Source organism: Anastrepha obliqua, chromosome 4 (assembly GCF_027943255.1).
Source record: "Anastrepha obliqua isolate idAnaObli1 chromosome 4, idAnaObli1_1.0, whole genome shotgun sequence".
In the NCBI taxonomy this organism is placed as follows: Eukaryota; Metazoa; Arthropoda; class Insecta; order Diptera; family Tephritidae; genus Anastrepha; species Anastrepha obliqua.
Window position 1 is genome coordinate 86,352,272 of NC_072895.1, and position 24,987 is coordinate 86,377,258.

Below are 24,987 nucleotides of genomic sequence, written 5' to 3' on the forward strand. Positions count from 1 at the left end.
TTAAGAAAATTTAGTTTAATATAGCATAATTTAATTGCAAAAAGTAAATAAATAAAAAATCAAACTTTTTTTAAATTACATTTTTTAAGAAAAATTTGTCACAAAATAGTATAATTTAAAAAAAAAATGTTTTTACATTTTTCTTTCTTCATAATAAACAAAAATTAAACAATGATTTACTACGTATTCACCAGTTTCAGTTTTATACACTGGAAATACATTTGGGCAAACTTACATACTTTACATTCAGGATTTAAATAATCTTGTCGATTGCCGTCGCAGAAATAAACTATGGTTAAGCATTAAAATACTTTTCCATACATCTATTTCCAGATCTACTGAGGCTCGACAATCGTGTTATATTATCTCTAATCCCCAACTTATTTAAGTTAATTATTTTCTTGATCTTGGTTGGATAAACGTATTACGTTCAGAAATCATATATGTTATGTTATCCCCCTCCAAAGGTACACAGTAACCTAGCATTGTTGCACCACTACTCAAAAGATTGCAGGATCGTAGTATAGCTTCTCTACAACTCTTTAGTTGGCTCGAAACCCGAGTATGCCTCTATTTTATGGAAACCGAGCTATAATTGCTACTAGACTTGAAAGGACGCAACATAAATTCATTCGTTTTACACTCCAACCGATCAAATTTGAAGTGCGAATTCTCTCTTTTACCACAGTTCACGCTGTATGTTAATTAGTTTAAAGACACTTGGAAGCAGAAGAATAATCCGGTGCCTTTTGTTTGTTTACTAAGTAATCAGTGGTTCTGTTAACTGTTCTGAACTTCTCGGGTTTTGAGTATGCCCAACAAAGCCCTTCGTGTTCAAAATTCATTTTATCTGCATGTGCTGTTAACTTTCTCATGCTCTATTGACGCTCTCTACTGTTAATTTTTAATGCCTTTTTATGGGAGATGTTATTAACATTTGCATTTTATTACATGAACATTAGTATGTAAGACATACCGGTCATGTCATAGACTAATGAAAATGAAATGTCACTAGTAGCTACCCTAAGCTAACTTTAAAAATTCGAAAAAAATACTTGTCGTTTTTTATGTCACGGGACATAAATTAAAAAAAAAAAAAATAGGTAAAAAAATATTATAAAAATCGTCCTAATATTATTTTCGAATCTAAATTAAAATTAAACGTATAACTATTTTTAAGTATTGTGTTTAAATATTATTTTCATTTTGGACCTCTGGTCTGTAAGGTTCTGTAAACATAGATTTAATAAAAAAAGTTAAATTAAAATTAAGAAAAAAATTATACTTTTCTTAATTAATAAAAACCGCCAAAATCATACATTTTTCAATGGTAGCGACCCCTAGATAGTACTTTAAAGCTTCGAAAAATACATATATATTTTTTTTATCTCTTCATTCGCGCGATACCCGCTCACGCGACTTTATCTCACGGGCCAAAAACTAAAACAAAAAAAATATTATTTTTCTTATCTCACGGAACAAAAATTAAAAAAAAAAAACAAACAAAAAATCCTAATTAAAATAAAAATCGGCCTAATGTTTTTTTTTTTTTTTGAAAATTTTTATAATCAAAGTTCTAGCATTTGTCATTTTTAACACGGTTTTTGGTCCAAATAGTAGAACTACCGCCTAAAAAAATACCAAAAAATGTATTTGTATGTTGTAAAAAATGCATTAAAGCTGGTTTCCAGTTAGTCTGGCTATAGTTTTATTCTTTTGGAACTACACAAAAACACTGCAATTCACTATATTCAGTCGAAAGACCATTAGAAAGGTAGAGAGAATATCTGATGACCAGGATGGATGTATTTAATTAACATTTTCTAACAATGCAGATTTATAATGGTTCAGCCATCGTTTTAGCTGACGCTGCTTATATGCATTTCATTTCTTATTAACCAGTTAAAATCAATATAACTCTGAATATGGTTAGCAATCAACGCATAAATGACCCGGTAGGACAGTCTACAGTTCAGAAATCTGTGTGTACCATTTGGTATAATTATTGGTACTTAAATTTTAATTCTCCAAAATAAATTCGTTTTACTGCAGTTGAGTCAGGAACAAGTAAAGTATGCAAAATTCTATTACCTTATCCAAATGGTCTTCGGTATAGAGTTTTAAGCTACACTGCCTAAACATATATGTATGATATACCATACGTATGTATGTACTACTACTCGTATAGCGTAAGACATATGTATGTATGTGTTAGCGTATTACTGTTGCTTGATATTCTACTTGGCTACGTAAATGGTTGACTACACATAAATATGGTATTAACACGAATTTAGAAGCTCTTTAAATTACTAAATCAACATCAAAATTGTGCTAAATAACTACTGGTGAATAGCGCACGGGTACAGTTAATCGCATATTCTAAGCGTTATTCACAATATACCCTTCTTCACATGTATGTATGTATCTACCCGTAATTCGGATAGTAGTTTCTTAGCAAAAACGTTTTCAAACATTTTTCTCCTTGTTCCATACTAATTCCTCGAAACACTTTTTATTCTTTAAGATACTGTAGAATTTTCGTCACTTTCATCGGGTTGTTCGAACGGATCACGTTCCCTACTCTCAAGCAGCGCCGAAACAAGCAACGGTATGCTGCCCAACACCATGCAAGCGCCCATGCAATAGAAGCAAATATCGTAGCTACCCGAAAGGTCGCGCAAAAACCCGGCCAATGGTGGCACCGAAATAGCGCCGATACTCTGAAACATGCGCACCAAACCATAGCTGGAGCTAATGCGATCCGTGCCGAAGATATCGGCCAACAGTACGGGCATCAGTACATACCAGCTGCCCAAACAAAAGCCATAAACAGCAGCGGACAAGCCCAACATATAGAGGTTGTGCTCTGATGGGATGGTGAGTACAGCAATTCCAGCGCCAAGTATACTGAAATAGAAATATTTGTGTGTTCAGTTGAAATATGTTAACGAATAGATAATTCAATATGACTGAGTGTTTACCAAAATATGTAGGTCTTTTTACGATCAAAAAGTTGCAAATCTGATAACCAGCCAAGTCCCAAACGGCCACACAAATCCAACACAGCACTCACTGCGACAAGATAACCAGCTTGACTTTTGTTGTTTCCTATGTGAAAAGTATAAAAACAAATAATTAAATAAAATAAATAATTATAATATCAAATAAATTAAAGGAATAAAGAACGAATGGAATGGAATTACGCACTCCATAGTAAAATATAATAGAATATTTTTGAAAAGCTTCCCGCCCGCATAGCTATCCAAAATACTATATACCTATACTATATAGCAAGTCATGCACCAATAATTGTACGAGTATTACAGCTAACAATGAGCGTAAGAATTTGAGTCTTAACAAAAAAGTGGTTAGTTCCATCGCTTTGTAGAGGGTTCCGTGGAGATGGATCTAAAATATTGATTTGCCTAATGCCACGTTTTGTTGTTATGTTATGTTATGCTATGGCATGTTATGCTTTATTATGTTATGTAATGTTATCTTAGGTTTTTTTCTGTTGTTCTGTTTTGCTATGTTAAGTTATGTTAATTTGTGCTATGTTATATTATGTTATGTTGTGTTATGTTATCCTATGTTTTGCTATGTCCTAATGGCGACGAATAACTACAAGCTCAAATAGTGACGCATCTGAGCGGCATTCTCATATTATAGACTTCTGATTATTATATTAAAGCCAGTTAGCGCGTATTATTGAGCAGTCGTGTGTTGTGGCCAGGTAGATCCTGCAAAATTTAGTAACCAAATGCTTCCGAGGTGGTTTTCTACTTCTTTATTAAAGCTGAGCATCTACACAGAAGGTGTTCAACTGTAAGAGTACCTTTCTTATATGCATTCCTACAGCTTTCGTGGTAGACTATACCTACCCTGACACGCGCGATTCATATTTATGTATTAGAGCTTGCGTAACGATTTTGGACTATAAATAAAGTAAGAGATGTCCAGCCAGTTTCGGCTGTCGGCATCTTGGACAGGCCAAACTTATTTGTTATTACATTTCTTACGTCTTGTAATTCTCACAAACTACTTCCCAGTAGGAAATCATTGGTGCTCAACACTTCCCTGCAATTAATTTACACGTCATGAATATCTACTCTAACGGCATTCGTTTGAAGACAGTTTCATGCAGTCTATATTAATAGATTCGATTCTGCTCAGAGAGCTTTTGTGCGCTTTCCATCGTGTTCGATGAAATTCGTTGATCCTATCGTTCTCATGGCTTACTAATAATCTCATAACCTTAGAGTCTCGGCGTGTTCTGTTGTCGATGTGTTTGTTTTGTCGATGATATTTGTGCGGGCTTAACATAATAGATTGTCCGTATCTGCTCAATAAAATTAATTAGACTTTGATTTAGCCTAAGTCTACTCTTTTAGGGGTTACTTATACATATAGTAACACTCCTTCTCATAAGGGATTTGTTTATATCTACCTATCTTATAGTCTGTAAGCATCCTGTTTGCTGATTAATAAAAAATAATAAAAATAATTTACTTTTGTACTTTCTTCTCAAATGACAGAAGATCTTTCATTTGTTGATCAGTTGTATATTTCTCACGTGCAATTTGTAAAGGTCCAATCAATTCTTCTAGTAATGGGTAGATCGATACATCAGTGATTTCTCTGCTACTGAAATGACTTCTTGAGAAATGCACAAAGATAGTTTTGCATTATCAGAAAATATGCTTATTATTGCCAACTTCTCCATTGATAGTCGCATTTCTACATCTTTAAAGCCTACACATCTTGTGCTCCAGTTTCAGCGGGCAAATCATTCAGTATGTGCTCGTGTATGTAATCCGACGATACTCATTTCACAGTTTTCGGTTATTAAATTTTGTTTGACAATAGCCTTATGGAATGCAAACGGACTAAATCAACATATTCTTGAAACTAAAACTTTTATAGACCAATACAACATTGACATACTATTGGTGTCAGAAACTCATTTTAATGACAAAAGCTACGTTAGTATTCCCGGCTACAAAATAATATGCACCAACCACCCTGACAACAGACCACACGGCGGAACAGCTATTATACTGAGACAAAATATTATGTTTAACAAAATGGAAGAATATCAAATGGACCATCTGCAAGCAACGACGATACAAATAATGACACTCTAGGCCAGCTTACCTTATCAGTTGCTTACTGCCCTCCGAAACACAACAACAAAACAACACAATACGCTAACTACCTTGAAACACTTGGAAGTAGATTTATTGCCGGAGGAGATTATAACGCAAAAAATATGATGTGGGGTTCAAGATTAACAAACACGAAAGGAAAAGCATTACTTGACGCCATCAGAGCGCGTAATTGTAATTATATAAGTACCGGAGAACCCACTTATTGGCCCTCTGACATTAAGAAAGTACCTGACTTACTTGACTTGGCGACGAAAAAAGTGGTGGGCGCCACAATACATTTACCACCAATAAAAACAACTAAAGAGAAATGGGTCCGAACCTCTTCAGAAAAAGCAACGGTCTTAGCTCAACATTTTAAAGATACTTTTGAAAATAATAATAACGACATAAATCTTACTTATGCAGCAAACGAGAATAAGCAGCAAATTAAAAAAATCACACTTACAGAGATAAAACAATTAATAAAAACTCTAAAGAACAATAAATCGCCTGGATACGATCAAATTTCGGGAATAATTATGAAGCATATGCCTGACAAGGCAATAATTTATCTAAGAAATATTTTCAACGCTGCTATAAGTCTCAAATATTTCCCTAGTACCTGGAAAGTAGCTGAAATTATAGCAATCCCGAAACCTAACAAAAACGCTACACTAGCGACATCATATCGACCAATCAGCCTACTACCGACAATATCAAAAATTTTCGAGAAAATATTATTTTACCAGATAAATCCTATTATAACAAGCATGAATCTGATACCCCAACACCAATTTGGGTTTAGGAAAAACCATTCAACAATCCAACAGATTCATAGAGTAGTTCACAAAATTAATGACGACCTGAATAAAAAAAGAGTGTGCATGTCCATATACATCGACGTAGCTAAAGCTTTTGACAAAGTGTGGCACCCTGGGTTACTCCATAAATTAAAAACACAACTACCTAATGACTTTTACCTTATGCTTAAGAGTTACATCCAAGGCAGGAAATTCTATGTTAAATATAACGACGCATGTTCAGACATTCAACCTATGAACGCAGGCATTCCCCAAGGCAATGTCTTAGGACCAACATTGTATCTATTGTACACGGCTGATCTACCGGAACCGAAGTCAGAAAACAGCATGATTGCAACATTTGCAGATGACACAGTCCTCATGGTATCTCATAAAGATACAAAAGTCGCAAAACAAAATTTACAAAACGAATTAAATGTGACATTAAACTGGTTCAAAAAATGGAACATCGAAATTAACGCTGACAAAACAATACAAGTAAACTACACAAACCGAAGGACAACCATTGAACCAGTTAGCGTTGGTAATTCTGACGTGAATATTGACACCAAAGCGAAATACCTGGGTATTACGATCGACTCGAAATTAAACTGGCAGGAGCATATAAAGAAAAAGCGAAATGAAGTTAAAAATCGTTTTAAGAAATTGTACTGGCTACTTGGACCTCAGTCCAATCTATCATTGCAAAATAAAGTACTTATTTATCGAACGATAATTGCTCCAATCTGGAAATATGGAATTGAGATTTGGGGCACTGCTGCAAAAAGTAATCTAAGTATACTTCAACGAGTCCAGTCTAAAATACTTAGGGCCGTAACTAATGCACCTTGGTACATACCTAACGCAGATATTCATCGCGACCTTGACATCGATACTATTGATGAAACAATACAAAGCGCTAGCAGAAGACACATAAATAGATTATTAACGCACACAAATCCTATGATGAGAAGACTACCAAATAAAGAAAAATCTACCCAAAGTCGGCTTAACCGTCAAACACCAACAGATCTTGCAAAATCGATGTAATCAATTGTCAACTAATCGTATATGTCATTGTTTGTTAACCACTTGTTTTTAAATAATATGTATATATTTCTTCTAAATGAGCTTGGGGGCATTGGCCCTTCAATATCACTCTCATTCCATCTTTTTGTAAATCAAATTACTTATTGTCTAACGACAGGTGTAATATTTTATGGAAGAAAAAAAAAAAAAAATTTGTTTAGAAGGGCCGCCCCCGGCAGACTGTTAGTCAGTCTAGGAGTCGAGCTCAAAGCCGCGCAAATCCAAGCAGAAGAAAAAAGAAGTAGATAGAGCCATTCGAGACTAACCAAGCATTGAGTTATGATCCACAGTACACAGACTGATTAGCACTAAGCTCTACTGCAAAAGCTACCAGGACGATTAAGTAACTAGGAAATTTCCGGTAGACTCAGAACCACACTATTTCAGGACACAGTGGTTGTCTATCTTACAATACAGTATGTTTCTCTCTTACGCAGTCTCTATAACATAACCTAAATAATTAAATAAGTAAGGAATGTAGACTTCAATTACCGATGGAAATTACGTGCGCTGGTAAATAGTAAAGCATGTAGGGACAACCGACGGACATCAATGTCACCGACAAGCACATCAATATGAAAGTGGTGTCTTTCAACAAGCTAATGTCCAAATACATTTCGATGCGCTCACAGCAGGTGCGTGGCTCATCGTCGTCATCATCGTCCTCGCCATCACTTGCGCCAGCGCCAATCGGTTGTTGAGCCACTATAGCGCCGCTAAGGTCATGCAACTCTCCACGTTTGTTCAAGTCAGTGAAATTGCTAACTGGCGTTGGTATCTCCATGCTTTTGCTAAGTCCGCGTGTTACAACGTTGGGTGGTGATAACGGTTTCTCCAGATGTGCTTGTATTTTGGAGATGATCTCGTCATTGGCGAAAACGTTGCGTCGCCGTCGGCTACCGCGATTTGAATCGGTACCCGAATTCTTACGATATACCCAAGTGGAGTCGGTGCTAAGATCTTCTACGGAATGCATAATACCCGAACTGCGTACTTTCTTCATTGGTTTGATAAATGTGGTCTCGCCAATAACATCTTTGATCTCATCGTCACTTTCTTGCGCGGCAACATTTTGCTTTTCATTTGCTGGGAGAATCAGATTTTCAAGTAGTTTTATATAAATATTTCTATTTTGAAAATTCTTATAATTGTAATTACTTACTATTTTGCTTGCCGGAATATAGATCATTGAGACGATTCTTCGATTCTTCTAAGAAAAGGTGTTCGATGAACTTATTATTGAGCGTTCCATCACATGTGTCCAGGTATGTAGAGCCGGTAAGCATGCCCGTTGTACTGGGGTTAATGTCGTTCAGCGGTTTGGCCGATTCTTCTTCCTCTTCGTTGAGTTTGTTGCTCTCGCTGTTGTAATCTTCAATCGGCCTATAAAGTGTAGCTGAGATGCAAACATGAAACATGCAGCCGCCCAAAACCAAAATCGTTCCATGGAAGCCGAAATTTTCCGCCAGATGTTTGATAAGCACCGGCAATATAAAACTACCGGCCGCGGTGCCCGACACACAGATACCGTTGGCCAGCGCACGATGTTTGTCAAAATATTGCGATACAATGACTATACCTGGCGTTGTAGAGAGACCTCCACCTATACCTATTGGTAAATTTTGAAAGAATAGTCAGTACTTTCCCTCCACACCTAGCAAAATTTCACTTCACACAAACTTACCTGTCAAAACTCCGAAGGTTATTAACAAATGTAGCAGACTGGTCGCAAAATAGCTCAATGTCAGTCCCAGCGCACAGAAGAGTCCCCCAACAAAAACAACCGAGCGGCATGAAAATCGCTGACAGAGCGCGCTCGAGACTGGCGCTAGAACCAAGCATAACGCTGATAGTATAGCTGGTATCCAAGACGCCACGGTTGCTGTGGAGCTCGGAAATGTTTCCATTATTTCAACATAAAGTACACCGTAGGATTTGACCAGACCCGCAACCCAAAATTGCACAGAAAAAGCGCCAAATACAATTAACCAGCCGTAGCCACCGTCTGGTGGATCTGCATTAACGGAGGAACGTGATGAAGCTGAGGTTGTGCGCTTGCCCACAACACACTGATCCGTATCGGCGGCATTGCCGTCGGCGGTGCGTGAGGGCGCATTAGCACGTCTTGGCTGTTTACCTCCACGTTTCGCGGCTTGTTGTTCGATCAGCTGCAGCTGTCGATTCGAACGTATCTCCCGCGATTTGGCGATTAAAGGACGCGCTGTAATACTGGAGACAGTCAACAGATTTTCATTGTCCTCCTCTTCAATTTCGGTAATTTGATGTTCCAAGAGGCTGGAGTGCAAGGTGCGGCTGGTCGGCGCCGGACAATAAGGTGCGTTAATGGGCAACGTGGCCGGACGACGTAGTATGCCATGCGTTGTGGTGCCAGCGATGGTGGCCGTGCCGTCCATTGTGCAGCCGATGGCAGCGCCCGCAGCCAAAACTGTGGCCGCTGTGGCTGCATCCATCGACGTGGTGGAATATGCATTTTGCGCACTGCCACCCATCGTTGGCAAACCCAACCCGATGCCCGCTTGCAGACCAAGTCCTGTGCCAATACCCATAACTTTGGCGAAACCGCCGCTATTGAGTGTGTCCACTTGCTTGACATCGAGCTCTGCGAGCGGTACCGGTGGCGCCGAGACAACGGAGAAGAGCGAACCAGTCGACTGTTGACACTCGGTGAGCAGTGATGGTGGGGCGGGTTGAGAGCAAGCAACAGTTGTCGGTAGTTCACACGAATCGCCGACGAGAGATGGTGGCGGCGATGGTGGTATATTGGTGGCGGCGTGATGATTGTGTTGGTCGGTAATGTAAACGCCACATTCACCAACGCTGTCCGTGGATGAGCGAATGAACCCTCCCGACTGGTGCTGGACTCCACCAGTTGGGTACGATTCACTCGTGCAGTGTAACGGTCCCCGTGAATTCTGAAAAAGAAATTAAAAAATTCGAAATAAAAAATTTGCAAATATAATTTAAATTTGCAATGCAGAGTTTTATAATAACGAAGAAATCAGTTTCAAAATAATCAGCTCGGCATAGATCTAAAAACATAATCTAGAAAACCTTTTTCCTATGCAGGGGCAAAAGAGCTTCATGGATACACTGGGAATTCGTTTGCGAATAGATAAGCGGCATAAGAATTACAGAGTCTAGAAATTTCAAGATAATAATTCATGGTGTCCATATTCAAAGATATTCAGAGTCACTTGGGGAGACAGAAAATCCATGCACTCAACCTGTCTCGGAAATATGGTACACGGATGGGTAGAAGTTTGCGGATGGCAAGACTGATGCGATTGTCTTTGGTCCGAAAGAGTGGTTATTGAATTGTCTTTCAACCGGAGATCTATGGCAGAGAAATTTGTAACAGAAAATGCCTACGAAGAAATACTACTTCGAAGCGCATCTGTGTTTTGTTAAACAGCCAGGCAGCCTTTTGAGCACTGCCTCCCTTTTGGGGGCTTACCAAAGATCACGTATTGGATCACCGTTTGGTTAAACTAAATGAAAAATATTGAAATTTGAAAAATTGAAAAATGCGCATCTGGAAAAAAACTCTAGCCTTTCAAGTTTAAATTGCAATTTTTTAGAGAAGAAAAAAATAAAACAATAAGCCCATATGGCACCAAAACAAATACGCAGATAAGTTAGTTTTTTAATTAATTGAAGTACTTTGCAATTTATATGGCATAAATAAATTGAAAAGCGTGAAGACACGCGAACTGATGCTTTCATAGTAATTTTACCGTTATATGCACTGTAAGTGAGCTGGATGCAAGAGTGATAAAGTTAAATTGTTGAGTCCTGCACGAGTGAGTTATTTTGCATTGTACAGTCAGTATAGCAATTTTCCGCTTTAGAAGCATGCTGCTGATACACACACACACATATGTACCTACATATATACAAAGCTTCGTCTCATACGTAAATGGGCTTCTGCACTCTATCAATTACTTAAGCTCTATAATTTACTATATTTGTTTAATCGATTTAATAACCATCACCGCCGGCGCAGCTTGGCGAATCAACAAATAAATAAATGAACTCATCAGTAGGAGTAAACAAATACGAGCAACTGACGGCATTCAGAAAGATTCCATAAACTGAAATATAACCTCTTTGCATGAGCCCAACACGACACACAGCAGTCAAGGTCAAAGCTCTGTTCGACTAGACAAGAAAGGAAATGAAACCAGGAGGCGGCGCATAAGTAAAGAGTTGAAGCAAAAACTACATAAACTCACGTTGTTTAATAGGAAATGGAGAGCATATATATGTATGTACAAAATGCATAATCGTGCATACATACATATACAAGTATAAACGTGCATTTACTTAAGTGACAAGTTAATTTACTGGTTCATATTTTTTAAGTTTTTACTGGCTCAATATGAAAAATTATGCTTAGTTGCTCTGCTTCTCGATAGTTGCGACTAGTGCTTTTTGTTACTTGGAAATTGTTTGTAAAATTTAAAGAAAAAATTATCAAATTTTTTATCCATAAGCGTTTGACGAGTAGTGTGGCCGAAGATATTACATAGTTTGTTTAGGCTTTAGTTACATGCGAAGAAATTGAGCTCTGTTTATTTTTTCTTTCTGTTCCTCTTTTCTTAAAACTCGTTTATAATTAAAAATTAGTCACCCTGTTGGAAAAATTATAACTTATCCTACTGTGGGCAAAAAGTAAGGTGAATTTGGTTGTAAAATGAAAAATCTTTATTTATTTTTGTAAATTAATTCCATCCTCTTCAAAATAATCCCCTCTCGATGAAATATACTTATGCCAACGATTTTTCCAATCCCCGAAACATGCCAAATAGTCCATTTCCGGTATAGCCGTCAGCACCTTCTTCGATTCAACTTTTATCTCCTCAATCGACTCTAAACGCGTTCCCCGGAGTGGTCTCTTGAGTTTTGGGAATAGCCAGAAGTCACTCGGAGCCAAATCAGGCGAATACGGTGGCTGCGGAACGATATGCGTGGAAGTTTTGGCGAAATGGTCACGAAGAACGAGTGCAGTGTGAGACGGTGCATTATCGTGATGCAAAAACCAAGAGTTGTTGGCCCATAATTCTGGTCTTTTTAGACGAATTGCTTCACATAAACGAAGCATAACGCTCAAATAATATTCCTTATTAACAATTTGGTCAGGTGGAAGGAATTCATAGTGCACCACACCGCGAAAATCCACATTTATTTTTGAACGACTTTGACGTGCTCTTTTCGGTCTGGCCACGCCTTTAGCACGATATTCGCTTGATTGGTCGGTTGTTTCAGAGTCGTAAGCATAAATCCATCTCATCTCCTATAATGATGCATTTGAGCTTGTCCGGATAGTCTGAAAGCATTGTTTCACACACATCAATGCGACGACTTTTTTCCAAGAAATTGAGAGTTTTCGGTACCAAACGAGATTTGACTTTTCGTAGGCCCAAATGGTCTTTCAAAATGGTTTTCACAGATCCTTCTGATATTCCGATCATATCGGTAAGGTCTTTAACAGTCAACCGACGATTTTTGAGCACTAACTCCTTCACTTTATTGACGTGTTGGTCATTTGTTGACGTCGATGGTCGTCCGGAGCGCTCCAAGTCATCAACACGTTCTCGACCTTCTTTGAAGTCTTTGTACCACTTATAAAAATTTTTCTGCGACATGATCGAATCACCAAATGCCTTCTGCACATGCTAAACGTTTCCGCAGCCGAAATTTCATTCCGCAAACAAAATTTGATGGCACTTCTCTGCTCAATCAAATCAGACATTGTAAAAATCGAAAAATGCACTCTTGGTCGTTTGGTAAACACAAGCGTAAATATATTACTGATAATGACATTCACATGAAAGTTGGCCCAGATGTTATTAACAGTGCTGCCAAGTCATGAAAAAAATAACTAGAGCGAAATTTTAATCCCGCGAAGTTTGACAAATGAATTCACCTTGCTTTTGCATCGTACATCGATCATATTTGTAGTTGTTTTTATTGAAGAGGTTGAGATTTAAATTGATCTAATTGATCTTGCACCGTTTTACTACCACTGTTCTCGTGTGATATCTGTGTGTGTTTGTTTTTTCTTTTCTTTTTTTTTTGTAGTCAGATCCATTTCTTGAGATCGAAGTATAGCAGCAAACTTTTTATATCTATGTCTGGGATTTCATTAATTTGCTGTAAGAAGGGCCTACCGAAAGATTGATATCTTGCTCTAGCTAGACCTGGACATTCAAATACATAGTGCAAAAAAAATTCTTTCACCCCCTCTACCTGAAAGAAGGCGTTGAAAGAAAGGTTAAGTCAGACTGCATGATCGCTTACCTTCTAGTGACCGTAAGGGTTGCAATCATATTTGACACTTATGAACAGAGGGCAAAGTAAAGATTTCCACCATTCCAAATATGTTTTTTTATTTAGTAAAAAAGTTATTCAAAACAAATTGGATGATTAATTTTGTGCCACCTTGTATATACTATATACCTAGATTATCTAAAGGGTTTCTCAATAGAAACATAAAATAACCTTCACAGAGCTTAATTGGAGAAGTTTTCTCCATTAAAATGATTAAAATAATTCAGTACCTGAATCAATTTAATCTTGAAAGGATGTAGGCAAAGATATTTGCACCAACTGCTCCAAAATTTGGATTAAATATTCTCAATTCTTGTGAGTGGCTCATTTTGAACTGCACCATTTACGTCCGAGATATTTGCGATACTTCCGCCAGTGTCTTATCTCATTGGCGCAAAACATTTAATAGCGACAATGTAGAATCGAACTTATCCACTATAGCTTGCATAATCTGTTTGTGGAACGATTATTGAAACCGAAAATTTTATAAAACAAATTATAAAAATTGCCAAAAGTAGCGATCACTTATTTAGAATTTCGGAAGTAATTTTTTCAAACATTGCTTGTTCAGGACTTTCTCTATAATAAAATTGTAAGCCGTTGGTTTGAAAGACGTTTTCACGTTTATATATATATATATATAATTGGCGCGTACACCCTTTTTGGGTGTTTGGCCGAGCTCCTCCTTGTATTTGTGGAGTGCGTCTTGATGTTGCACACTGGGCCAGAAACAAAGATTACAGAAATTTCAGACTCAGGCACAGTAGACAATGTGATAGGAAAACAAACTTAGAGGATCTCTTTAATCGATTACTAGATACTTCTGATCCATTACTGTCTAGTATGAACAGGTTGTCTAGAGCTAATAACAGAAGACGTTTACCACTTTCAGCAGAAGTTAAACAGTTACTTTTGTTAGATACTCAAAATATGGAAAATGATCATAGCAGTGCCAGTGCAAATGAAGACGAATATGAATCGGAAGATGAAACATAGGCCGAACGCGATCATGAAATGATTGCGTCTAATGACGTTCACAAACTTCTAGATGAACTTGAACTATCAGAAGAAGAAACTTCTGATTCTGAATAAATTGAGCTTAAATGCAGATTCAAAAATTAAGTCAAATGAAAAAAAATTAAAAATTACAAAAATTACAAAAAAAAATTAAAAATTACAAAAATTACAAAAAAAAATTAAAAATTACAAAAATTACAAAAAAAAATTAAAAATTACAAAAAAAAAATTGGGATACTAAATCGTACTAGAATCCTCCTCGCGGTGTATCCTGGGTGTATGAGTACAGCTAATTCTAGACGTAATTTCTTTGTTCTAAACCCCTAGATTCTGAGTTTGAAACAAAAATACTGATTTTTTAAATTTTATGTCCGCCATTTTGGATCCGCCATTTTGAATTTCTCAAAGTTGACATTATATTCGAAATGTGCATTGTTCTAAACCCCTAGATTCTGAGTTTGAAGCAAAAATACGGATTTTTTAAAATTCATGTCCGCCATTTTGGATCCGCCATTTTGAATTTTTTTAATTTTGACTTCAGATTCGCATTCATAGAGTTAAAAAACTATAATAAACCTGGTTTTAATCGGTTTTATGACCTTTTCCTAAGAAAAAAGAGTTTTGGCCACTCACTCGGGTCTTCTGGCCCAGTGTGTGTTGTTCCAACAAATGGAGGGACCTTCAGTTTCGGAACTCCAAACGGCGGATATTTTTATGAGAAGCTTTTTCATGGTAGAAATACACTCGGGGAATTGCCATTGCCTACCGAGGGGCGACCACTATTAGAAAAAACTTTTTCTTAATTTTTTGATCTTTCACCGAGATTCGAACCGACGTTCTCTCTATGAATTCCGACTGGTAGCCACGCACCAACCCATTTGGCCACGGCGTGGCCCTTTGACCCTTTGAGTGGGCCTCGCCCATCTATATTTTCTGTACTAAATTCGAATTTGACGGGCGTCGCCCGCAGTATATTTTAATGTTGAAAGTCATATGAATTTCTTTAAACTTGTAAAAATAAAAATATTATTATTGTTTCACATAGTCTTTTTTATATTCTAGCTAAATTGACCTTAATATAGATCACGGTTTTAGGAGTTTTTTTTAATAAACCGTTAGGTTGGCTAATTGACATATTTTACGAGTTTATTTCAGTTCTTTAATTGTCTGCACGCGTACTATTCTTCGAGATTTAAAGGTAAGGTAAGGGGTTAAATCTCTATTTAAAACTCCCTCACTTAGTAGAAACCTTGAAATTACAAAATTTAATGACATTAATTTGATTTGAGCTACATTTCCACTCACCACATCGAACTCATTAGCCCTGAACTTTGCACAGCACCCACAGTATAGAGCTGCTATGAACATTTTGTTTGTACGCACAATATTATATATATATATTTACAAGTACACCATACAAATCTGTACTACAAATGTCATCTACATTATATATATATATACTCATACATATAGATTACAAATAGTTGGCCTAAACCAGTTCACATGGCCTCATGACACTTTAAGGTCAAGACGCAATCGTTTGTACTCGCAGATAGTCAAATAGTTGCGGTATTTTCAATACTTTTCGTACGTAGCAGAATACCGCGATGTCAATGGACGTGAATGTAAAGAAAGGTGCCAAAGAAGAAAACAAGTAAAGATGTAAAAGAAAACGAAATAATGTAAATGAAAGAGCAGAGAAAAAGGTGTGGAGCATGCGTAGCTAGAAAATGCAAAGAGCGTCTAAAGACTATCGGGAGTGAAATGCAGAGTAGTAAAATAGCAACAGTTACAAAATGAACTCGGACAACTGCATAGCAGTTGTGTGAGGTAATTAGCCGGCAGTTAGGAGAGAGAATAAATGCAAGAAAAATTTGTATATTTTTAGTTCATACTATGTACTATATTTATGTGCATATGTAAATGCGTATTTGTATGGTTAAGTATGTACATAATATATATATAATATATATATATATATATATATATATTTACATTGCGCAGGAAGCTGTAGAAGTTCAAGAACATCTGTTCTATGCTCTAAATATTATATTGTTGGTTTCGCAGGACACAATGGCTTCTCACGGAAAGTAAAACTGGTGTGTATAAATAAATATGTGTATGAATGTATGCATGCAAGCTCTGAATTTCATAAAGTGTGCATTTTAATAAAGAATTGCATATTCATATACACAAATCATTTGTTTGAGACTACAGTGCGTATACGTAATGCCGAAAAATTCCACTGCTGTGTTGAGATTTAAAACTATTCAGCAAACGAACTATTCCCATCAACGGAGCCAACAGTTTATCACTATTGCTTACTAAAGTTCATGGATAGAGGTTTTACTTCTTTAACTAATATAGATTATTTTTTATTGTGCCTAAGTACGGGGTGGGCCATCTATAATAGAAGTACCGATTTTTTTTTAACCCGGGGTTTGTCGCTAGGCAAATACAAACACAAACGGTCGCAACGGGGTAAAAATTACCACATAATATATAGGTGTACAATTAATGAAATATTTAGTTTACGTAGGGAGCGCGTCTTTTGTTTCTATGCAGAAATGTACTTGAAGCGGAAGGTCACGATATTTTGCAGAAAAAAAGTTAGAAGTGGTATTTTTACCTTTGTGGTATTTTTTTACCCAGTGGTGAAGAACGTCGGATTAACATCTGTGATGCGTCAGAAATTTAGAGTATGGTGAAACATATAATATACAGAATATGCTACTTTTTGCTTGGATAAAGTTAGCAAACTTATATACACATATAACGGGTGGCGCAAAATTAACCATTCAACTTTTTACAAAAACAAAAAATTATTTTGAATGACGCAAATCTTTATATTGACCCTTACTTGCTCCATTGCTTGTCTGTTTGTATGCTGCAGCTGTCTAGTTCACAAGTGACAAATATGATTGCCGTAGGACGATATTAGCAAATATTATAAATCTTTCCATAATTGATTAATTTTGCGCCACCTGTTATATGGAATATCAATATACATACATAACAAATAATCCGGCGAAACGGCGCTGTCAATTGGTCGCCAAGAAACTACGATTTGACTCAATTAGACTAGTTGTTGAAAAGCACCGTTAAGAATATATATTACACAACTATTCGGAGACGATTTGAGAGTTGAAATATGAGATCGAAGCTGCTATTGATGAGTACCGAAACCTATAGTACAATTTGCTAATTTTAAACGATCCGACAATTTTTATTTTTGTCTACAATATTTGCTGTTTGCAGCAACGATTGTGCAATTCACAAATTTACATTAGCGAACACTAAACACCGTAAAGAAGTAGAAAAAGACTAATGTTGACATCATAGCAAGCTATTTTGCAATTGTATATGTGTGTGTGTTTTATTATATGATATTTGCGGAAAGTAAGTAAAATAAAGTTGGCGGCCGCCGTAGCCGAATGGGTTGGTGCGTGATCCCCATTCGGAATTCACTGAGAGGTCGTTGGTTCGAATCTCGGTGAAAGCAAAATTAATAAAAACATTTTTCTAATAGCGGTCGCCCCTCGGCAGGCAATGGCAAACCTCCGAGTGTATTTCTGCCATGAAAAAGCTCCTCATAAAAATATCTGCCGTCCGGAGTCGGCTTGAAACTGTAGGTCCCTCCATTTGTGGAACAACATGAAGACGCACACCACAAATAGGAGGAGGAGGTCGGCCAAACACCTAACAGAAGTGTACGCGCCAATTATTTATTATTATTTTTTTTTAAGTAAAATAAAGTAACTATTGATTTGAAATTGATGTTCACTTAATATTTAATATTAAAAACAAAAAACCTTCTTTATCTTATTGGCAGACACTCTATTCTGTCAACGAACAACAAACTGCTGCTATATAATCAAATTCTTAAACCGGTCTGGACGTATGGCATTCAGCTATGGGGATGCTCAAGCGAATCTTGGATGACTATTATTCAACGATTCCAAAGTAAAATGTTGCGCAACATCGTCAATGCTCCATACTGTGTGAGAAATCTCGACCTCCATCGTAATCTTGGTATGCATTAATAAAATAGAAAAAAACTTAATATTTTTTGTATATTGATTTAGGATGGCATCTACATGCCGAACAACATAATAACTTCGTAGACTTCTCAATAGAAATTCAGGGACTGGCATCCTGCCAGAAGCTCCACGGTAAGTTCGAATATGCCAAAAAGTGGAGCGAGCTAGCAACAATGTGAAATAGTCTGAGCGGAAAAATTCAGTTAACACAATGGACTTCCATAATGGGCCGCTATAAAGCCAGCCGTTGAAGTCATTTCAATGAAATTGTATTCTATGTTTCATGACAAAGTTTATGCTTCCACCAGCGGAGAAAATAAACCCCAATAAAATAGAACAAATACTAACATTTATTGAGGAAGTTGTGCTCAGAGAAATACTGGAAATCCATGAATGGGGTAAAATAGATCTTTCAGGTCGCAGTGCTTAATCTTCTCATAATAATAATTATAATAATGGGCTTTGTTATAGAATTTACTAAATTTTTATGAAATAACTGAAATAACAGAACTTTCGAAATTTTTGCCACATTCATGCATTTTTGATAGCTGTAGAGTAATTTTTCAAAATAGTGCCATCAAATTTTCAGGTTAAATGGTTCATTTATTAAGAAATAAAACGTTTTAATTCAAATTTACAAAATATCTAAAAATTACAAAATTTTACAAAAATAATATTATAAAAAATTCTGTTTCGCCAATTTTGCTCACCGATAACTTTTATTACATAAAACATAATATTTTGTCCACAGACCTTTAACCTTAGTGACGCTATTTATACGTCTTGGCATGTTCTCAACCAGTCTTCCAATAGTGGAGTGTGGAAGATCACGCCATTTCTTCTGAGCTCTTGACCATAGTTCGCCGATGTTCTTTGAAGTGACAAACATTTAGCCAATTCCGCTCGCCACTGTAAGTCCTTTTATATTATGCATCGAAGATTAGCAAGCATAATCGCTCTGGTTAACTTATTTTTTCAACATAAATAGTTTCTTGATTTTTTGAAACTCAATTTTTGTTGTCCGATAAAAATCACCAAATCTTCGTTTCTTTCTGGCAAAGAAAGGCAAAGATGTTTTTTCTTCTTTTAGCGTTCTTATTTCTCCTTTAAGTTTCAAAAAGCAATTTCACCACAAATCTAACTTTCCACACTTTTCTTGTTCTTATTCAATAATTATTAAGAGAGCCGTAAGGAGTCCGGTGGTCTAGAGCTCGAAAAGTGAGGGTATTTTCAGGATTGTTTTTACAATAAAACAATGAAAAACGATATCTAATTTTTGTACGCTTTTTAGGGAAGTTAACACAAAAATTAAAAAAAAGTTTTTTATTTCAAGTTTAATAATTTTCAAAATGGTGCTGAAGTTGACCCTCCCAAATTGGCTCTTCTATTTGAAACACAGAAACCAAAACAATTATTAATCAGTATGACTGTAGCTATGTCCCGTACTAGAATAAAAAAAAATATTTGACAAAACGGCGCGGTTTTGAAGTTGACACTCTAAAAATCGAGTTTGTTTTCTGTTCTTTAATCAACAAAGTACGAAATAATTGAAATCATAATATGATTGTAGTACGGGCGATAGCCATTGATGTTTCGAACAACATATTGAAATTTCAAACGATTCGGTTAAATAGTTTTTTTTACATCACCAGGCCCAAAAAAGTCGTTCCGAGATAAATGAATTTCAAGTTTGAGGTACAAAAATGGGCTGTAGAAGGTATAATATTGGGAATTTCCGCATGAAAATTTCACAGTATATTTTTAAGATACTATTTACGATACTACTTACGATTTTTTTAAATTTCTAAACCACCGGGTCCCCATAAGTGGACTAGTAAAAAACGCAACCACAATACTTTTATTTGTTAAGGTGAAAGAAGCATCATTTTTTATATATTGAGTTAAGAGTCAAAAATAAAATAAAAAAATCAAATAAAAACTTATTTAAAAAATTAAAAATGTCTTCCGGTTACACATATTTTCGAAATAAATAACAAAACAATCAAATAATAAATTTTTAGTATTCCACACTTGTCTCATTAGCATAATTTTTCCATGTACTAGACACTAGAGAAAGATTGCTGCTTTATTGCTTTCGAGAAAGATCAAAAAAAAAACACGTAACATAAAAAACCTTTGCTACCACTAATTATTTGAAATCATTTAAAAAACTTGCATGTATTTGCATTCACTTTGTTATTTAAAACGGCCCAGAAAAAATGCTGCTTAGTCATCGCAAAATGGGACTGCATGAATGCAAGGACCTTAACACAGATTTATACACACACTTGCACACATTTGTAGATGTGGTCATTTATGCTATGATTCACTCAATGCAAACACACCCCTGCCGGGAAGTTCGCTTGCATCAATCCGATTTGCTTCTAGTGAACTTAGAGTCATGATTACTTCGCATCTATACTGCGAATATTCAATTTCCTGGAATATTCAATTTGCTGATCAAAAATGCACCATTTTGTTCGATAAATTTTTCCTATTTTGTAGGCAATTTTGCACTGCGCGAATAAAAAGTCCTGGTCATATTAATTAAATAAAATAAATAATAAAAAAACTGAATTAATGCTTCAAAATCCTCTTTTGAGACCAGTTTTGTATCACCAGATTTGTAGATTTTTCAGCACGAAGAAAGCTGATAATCGCTTGAAGGAACCAACATTATCCCTAAAACCAATTAAATTAGGGAACTGAGGACGCTAGGAGGAAATTGAACTAAGTTATTACAAAGACACAAATATGACTTGAGGACCATGACCTGACACTCATCAAACATAAGACCGAAGCCATCCTGATGACACGAGATCACATGCCACTCGAGGTCAGAATGCAAATAGACGACACGTCCCTAGTGACCCAAAAAGTACTGAAATACCTAGGTATTCAAGTTGATTGCAGGCTTCCTTTCTGGGCCCAGGTACGGCATGCGGGCCCAGATACCAAAGCAGCAAAGGTCACGGGAAAGCTAAGCAAGCTAATGGCAAACATCGGTGAGCCAACACAGAGCAAAATAAGGCTAATCACGGTGGCCACAAACTTAATTCTCCTGGGACTACAAGAAGAAACAGGACATCATTAGCGTCGCAGAACGGAGATGCCAAACCAAGCTGTGGTGGCAAGGCCGATGGGACATTGAATCGAGTGGCAGGTGGATAGCACTACTGGTGCATATCGAGCCTATGTTTAGTTAGTAACATCTCTTGGAAGAACACACACCAAATTTCAACCAGATCTGGCTTTAACCTTGTGATTGGCATTCGCTTGAAGACGAGGAAGTCGAGTGACTTTCCTTTTCCATCACGACAATGCACCAGCTCACACCTCAACATTTGTGGTCGCAAAATTTATGGAAATCGGGTTCCAAATCATTTCACATCCTCCTTATTCCCCAGACTACTATTTGCTATCCGACGGACTACTATTTGCTTCCCAATTTAAAGAAATGGCTACCGGGAAAAAGATTTTATTCAAACGAGGAGGTGATTGAAGAAACGAATGACTATTTTTGAGTTCTGGACAAATCCTATTGAAAAATAAAAAAAACGTGTACCCCAAACAATTAAGAAGTTTTTATTTTTGCACGAACATTTGAAAGCGCCCTTGTAATCATCTGAATGAGTAGACAATTCAAAGGTGGGTGAAAAAATCTCTAGAAACTGATTCTGTTGAGGATAGAAAAAGGCAGATAAAGTGGCAGGCCAACAACTGGACGTTCTGCTGGGAATATTGCTACTGTATCACGTGTTGTTGCAGAACAATCTTCAACGTCGATATCTCGACGTTCTCCACAATTAGGCATTCATGAATCGACTGTTTGGCGAAGTTTATCTGTAGACGTGCTCAGGATAGACATTTAAATTATATCATTTTTCACATACAATTGTTAAGAGCCGTATTTCGAATAGAAATAGTGAAACCTGAAAATTTCAAATATACAAATTTTTCCAAGTTTTATTTTAAATTAACATCTAGGCGCGTCTTTTGAAATAGGCTTTATAAAAAATTTAGCTTCAACTCGTTTTATTAGTCTTTTTATAAGCTTTTAAAGTTTGTCACGTCCGACATTGTGAGCGCTATTAATATAAGTAAATGTATTCAAACGATTTAATAAATTCAAATTTTGTACCCATATGGCGAAGAGAGCTTGTCAATTTATTGTATTTGGCTGCAGAAGAGAAGGATGATTTTTCAAGTACAGAACTAGGACAGAAAATGCATATTTAGTTTAAATTTATTATAAAATGAATAAGACTTTATTTTTGTTTTGGTTTTAGTATTCATCACATTTTCTGAATAAAAATATATAATTTTCTTTGGTTTCCCAATTAAAAAAAAGTTATAAAATAATACTTGTGTACATATATATTATTTCTAAAATATTTTTTTAGGGAAAAATCTGTTGCGCCCGATATCATATTTTAATTCAAAATGAAATCAACCACAAATTAGTTCTCATTAAGTGTGAATAGGTTGTAATGGTCCATAAATTGGCTTGATTTAAAAAAGTTTGAGAAAAGAAAATCTCGTAAGGTTCACAAACTTATGCGTATATTTACATGCACACTGCACGTCACGTCACCTCTTTTCAACGAATTTACCAAACAAGGGTTTTAAGTGCATATAATTTTTTCCAACCAAAGTACTCTACAAATACTACAGAACAAAAGAGGTTTTTATGAGTCACTTCTGTTTCCACACAATCTATTAAATCCAAATACGTAAAGATGTCGAAAGCTCAAAATCGTATCACCACAAATTATGCGATCATAAACTTTCAATTTTCTACTGTTGAAACATACTTGGATCTCAGGGATCTTTTTGCCTCAGGTCTCACTTTTGTTAGCCACATAAATTGTCTTATTCCTAAGGCTTACTCCTGTCTAGCTTTTTTCAGGTGTCATGCGAGAGATTTTAAGTATCCTTATACTAAAAAATCACTTCTAATTCTCTAGTCCGTTTCAAGTTTTAATTTGCTTCTATTATTTGAAATCTATTCTATGTCTCACACTGAAGCAAAAAATTGTTTCTCTACTACAAATTTTCCCTGAAGGGACGAAACAACAATGTATACCTACATACATACGCATATTGCCTACATTCGTAGTCGATGATGCAGCAATATACAAGTATAAACTTGAAATCATGTGTTTGGTGAAATTTTGTAATTCGGGTTACCATTCACGTCATGCTTTGTAGTACGCGTCGTATGAGTAACTTTCCAAATGCAGAATCTGAAAAAACTGAGCAACCACATGTATTTTACTTGGAATATTTTTCTTATGTAAGCCTAGTTTTGCTATGCGTTTTAACCAGCACCAATAGTTCGCTTAACTGCCTGGAAAGGATCCGGAAAACTTGGCTATATTGCGAAAAAACTTATAGCGAAGTTCTTACACTTTTTTTTGTATTATCGAGTCTTATTCATTTTGACGTGATAACGTCTTATAATTCGATTTAACAGGCTGCACGCACGAAAAAATGTGTCGTTACCTTGCTCATTAGTGTTACCTTGCTCATTGCCGTTACCTTGCTCATGTGTCGTTACCTTGCTCATTGCCGTTACCTTGAATGAACTGCAAGCGAAAGCGCGGAACGAACGACAAAGCAAACAAAGCAAACGAACGGCAACGTTCGACATCTTGCTCTCCCCTACTTAAGTGAGCGTATATATGTATGTATATGCGCATATGTACATATATAAATTCACGTATTTGTATTTGCATATGCCTTCTTATTGATTATTATTAATTTGATTTACTTGAAGAATTTAAAATAAAACCAAGTTTGTTAATAATACCTGTTGTTTAATTGTTGTTATGTTATGTTATGTTATGTTATGTTATGTTATGTTATGTTATGTTATGTTATGTTATGTTATGTTATGTTATGTTATGTTATGTTATGTTATGTTATGTTATGTTATGTTATGTTATGTTATGTTATGTTATGTTATGTTATGTTATGTTATGTTATGTTATGTTATGTTATGTTATGTTATGTTATGTTATGTTATGTTATGTTATGTTATGTTATGTTATGTTATGTTATGTTATGTTATGTTATGTTATGTTATGTTATGTTATGTTATGTTATGTTATGTTATGTTATGTTATGTTATGTTATGTTATGTTATGTTATGTTATGTTATGTTATGTTATGTTATGTTATGTTATGTTATGTTATGTTATGTTATGTTATGTTATGTTATGTTATGTTATGTTATGTTATGTTATGTTATGTTATGTTATGTTATGTTATGTTATGTTATGTTATGTTATGTTATGTTATGTTATGTTATGTTATGTTATGTTATGTTATGTTATGTTATGTTATGTTATGTTATGTTATGTTATGTTATGTTATGTTATGTTATGTTATGTTATGTTATGTTATGTTATGTTATGTTATGTTATGTTAATGTTAACTCATTCTCTATATCCATACAAAATATCTTTCAAACAAATAAAATTAAAATTTTCTTTTGAAAAATGCATCCATTCAATTAGTATTTTCTTATGACCTTATCAC

General features: G+C 35.7%; 1 protein-coding gene across 1 annotated transcript in view; it reads right to left on the bottom strand.

Moving 5' to 3' along the window:
• Positions 1-1,555: 1,555 nt before the first annotated feature.
• Positions 1,556-24,987, bottom strand: part of LOC129246169 (uncharacterized) — a 32,748-nt gene continuing 9,316 nt past the window's right edge. The window contains exons 2-6 of the mRNA XM_054884746.1: positions 8,721-9,969; positions 8,199-8,645; positions 7,529-8,122; positions 2,982-3,108; positions 1,556-2,907 (exon numbers count right to left, since the gene is read on the bottom strand). Of these exons, the coding sequence (XP_054740721.1) occupies positions 2,520-2,907; positions 2,982-3,108; positions 7,529-8,122; positions 8,199-8,645; positions 8,721-9,969 (2,805 nt within the window). The 3' untranslated portion in view covers positions 1,556-2,519. The remainder of the gene's footprint in view (positions 2,908-2,981; positions 3,109-7,528; positions 8,123-8,198; positions 8,646-8,720; positions 9,970-24,987) is intronic.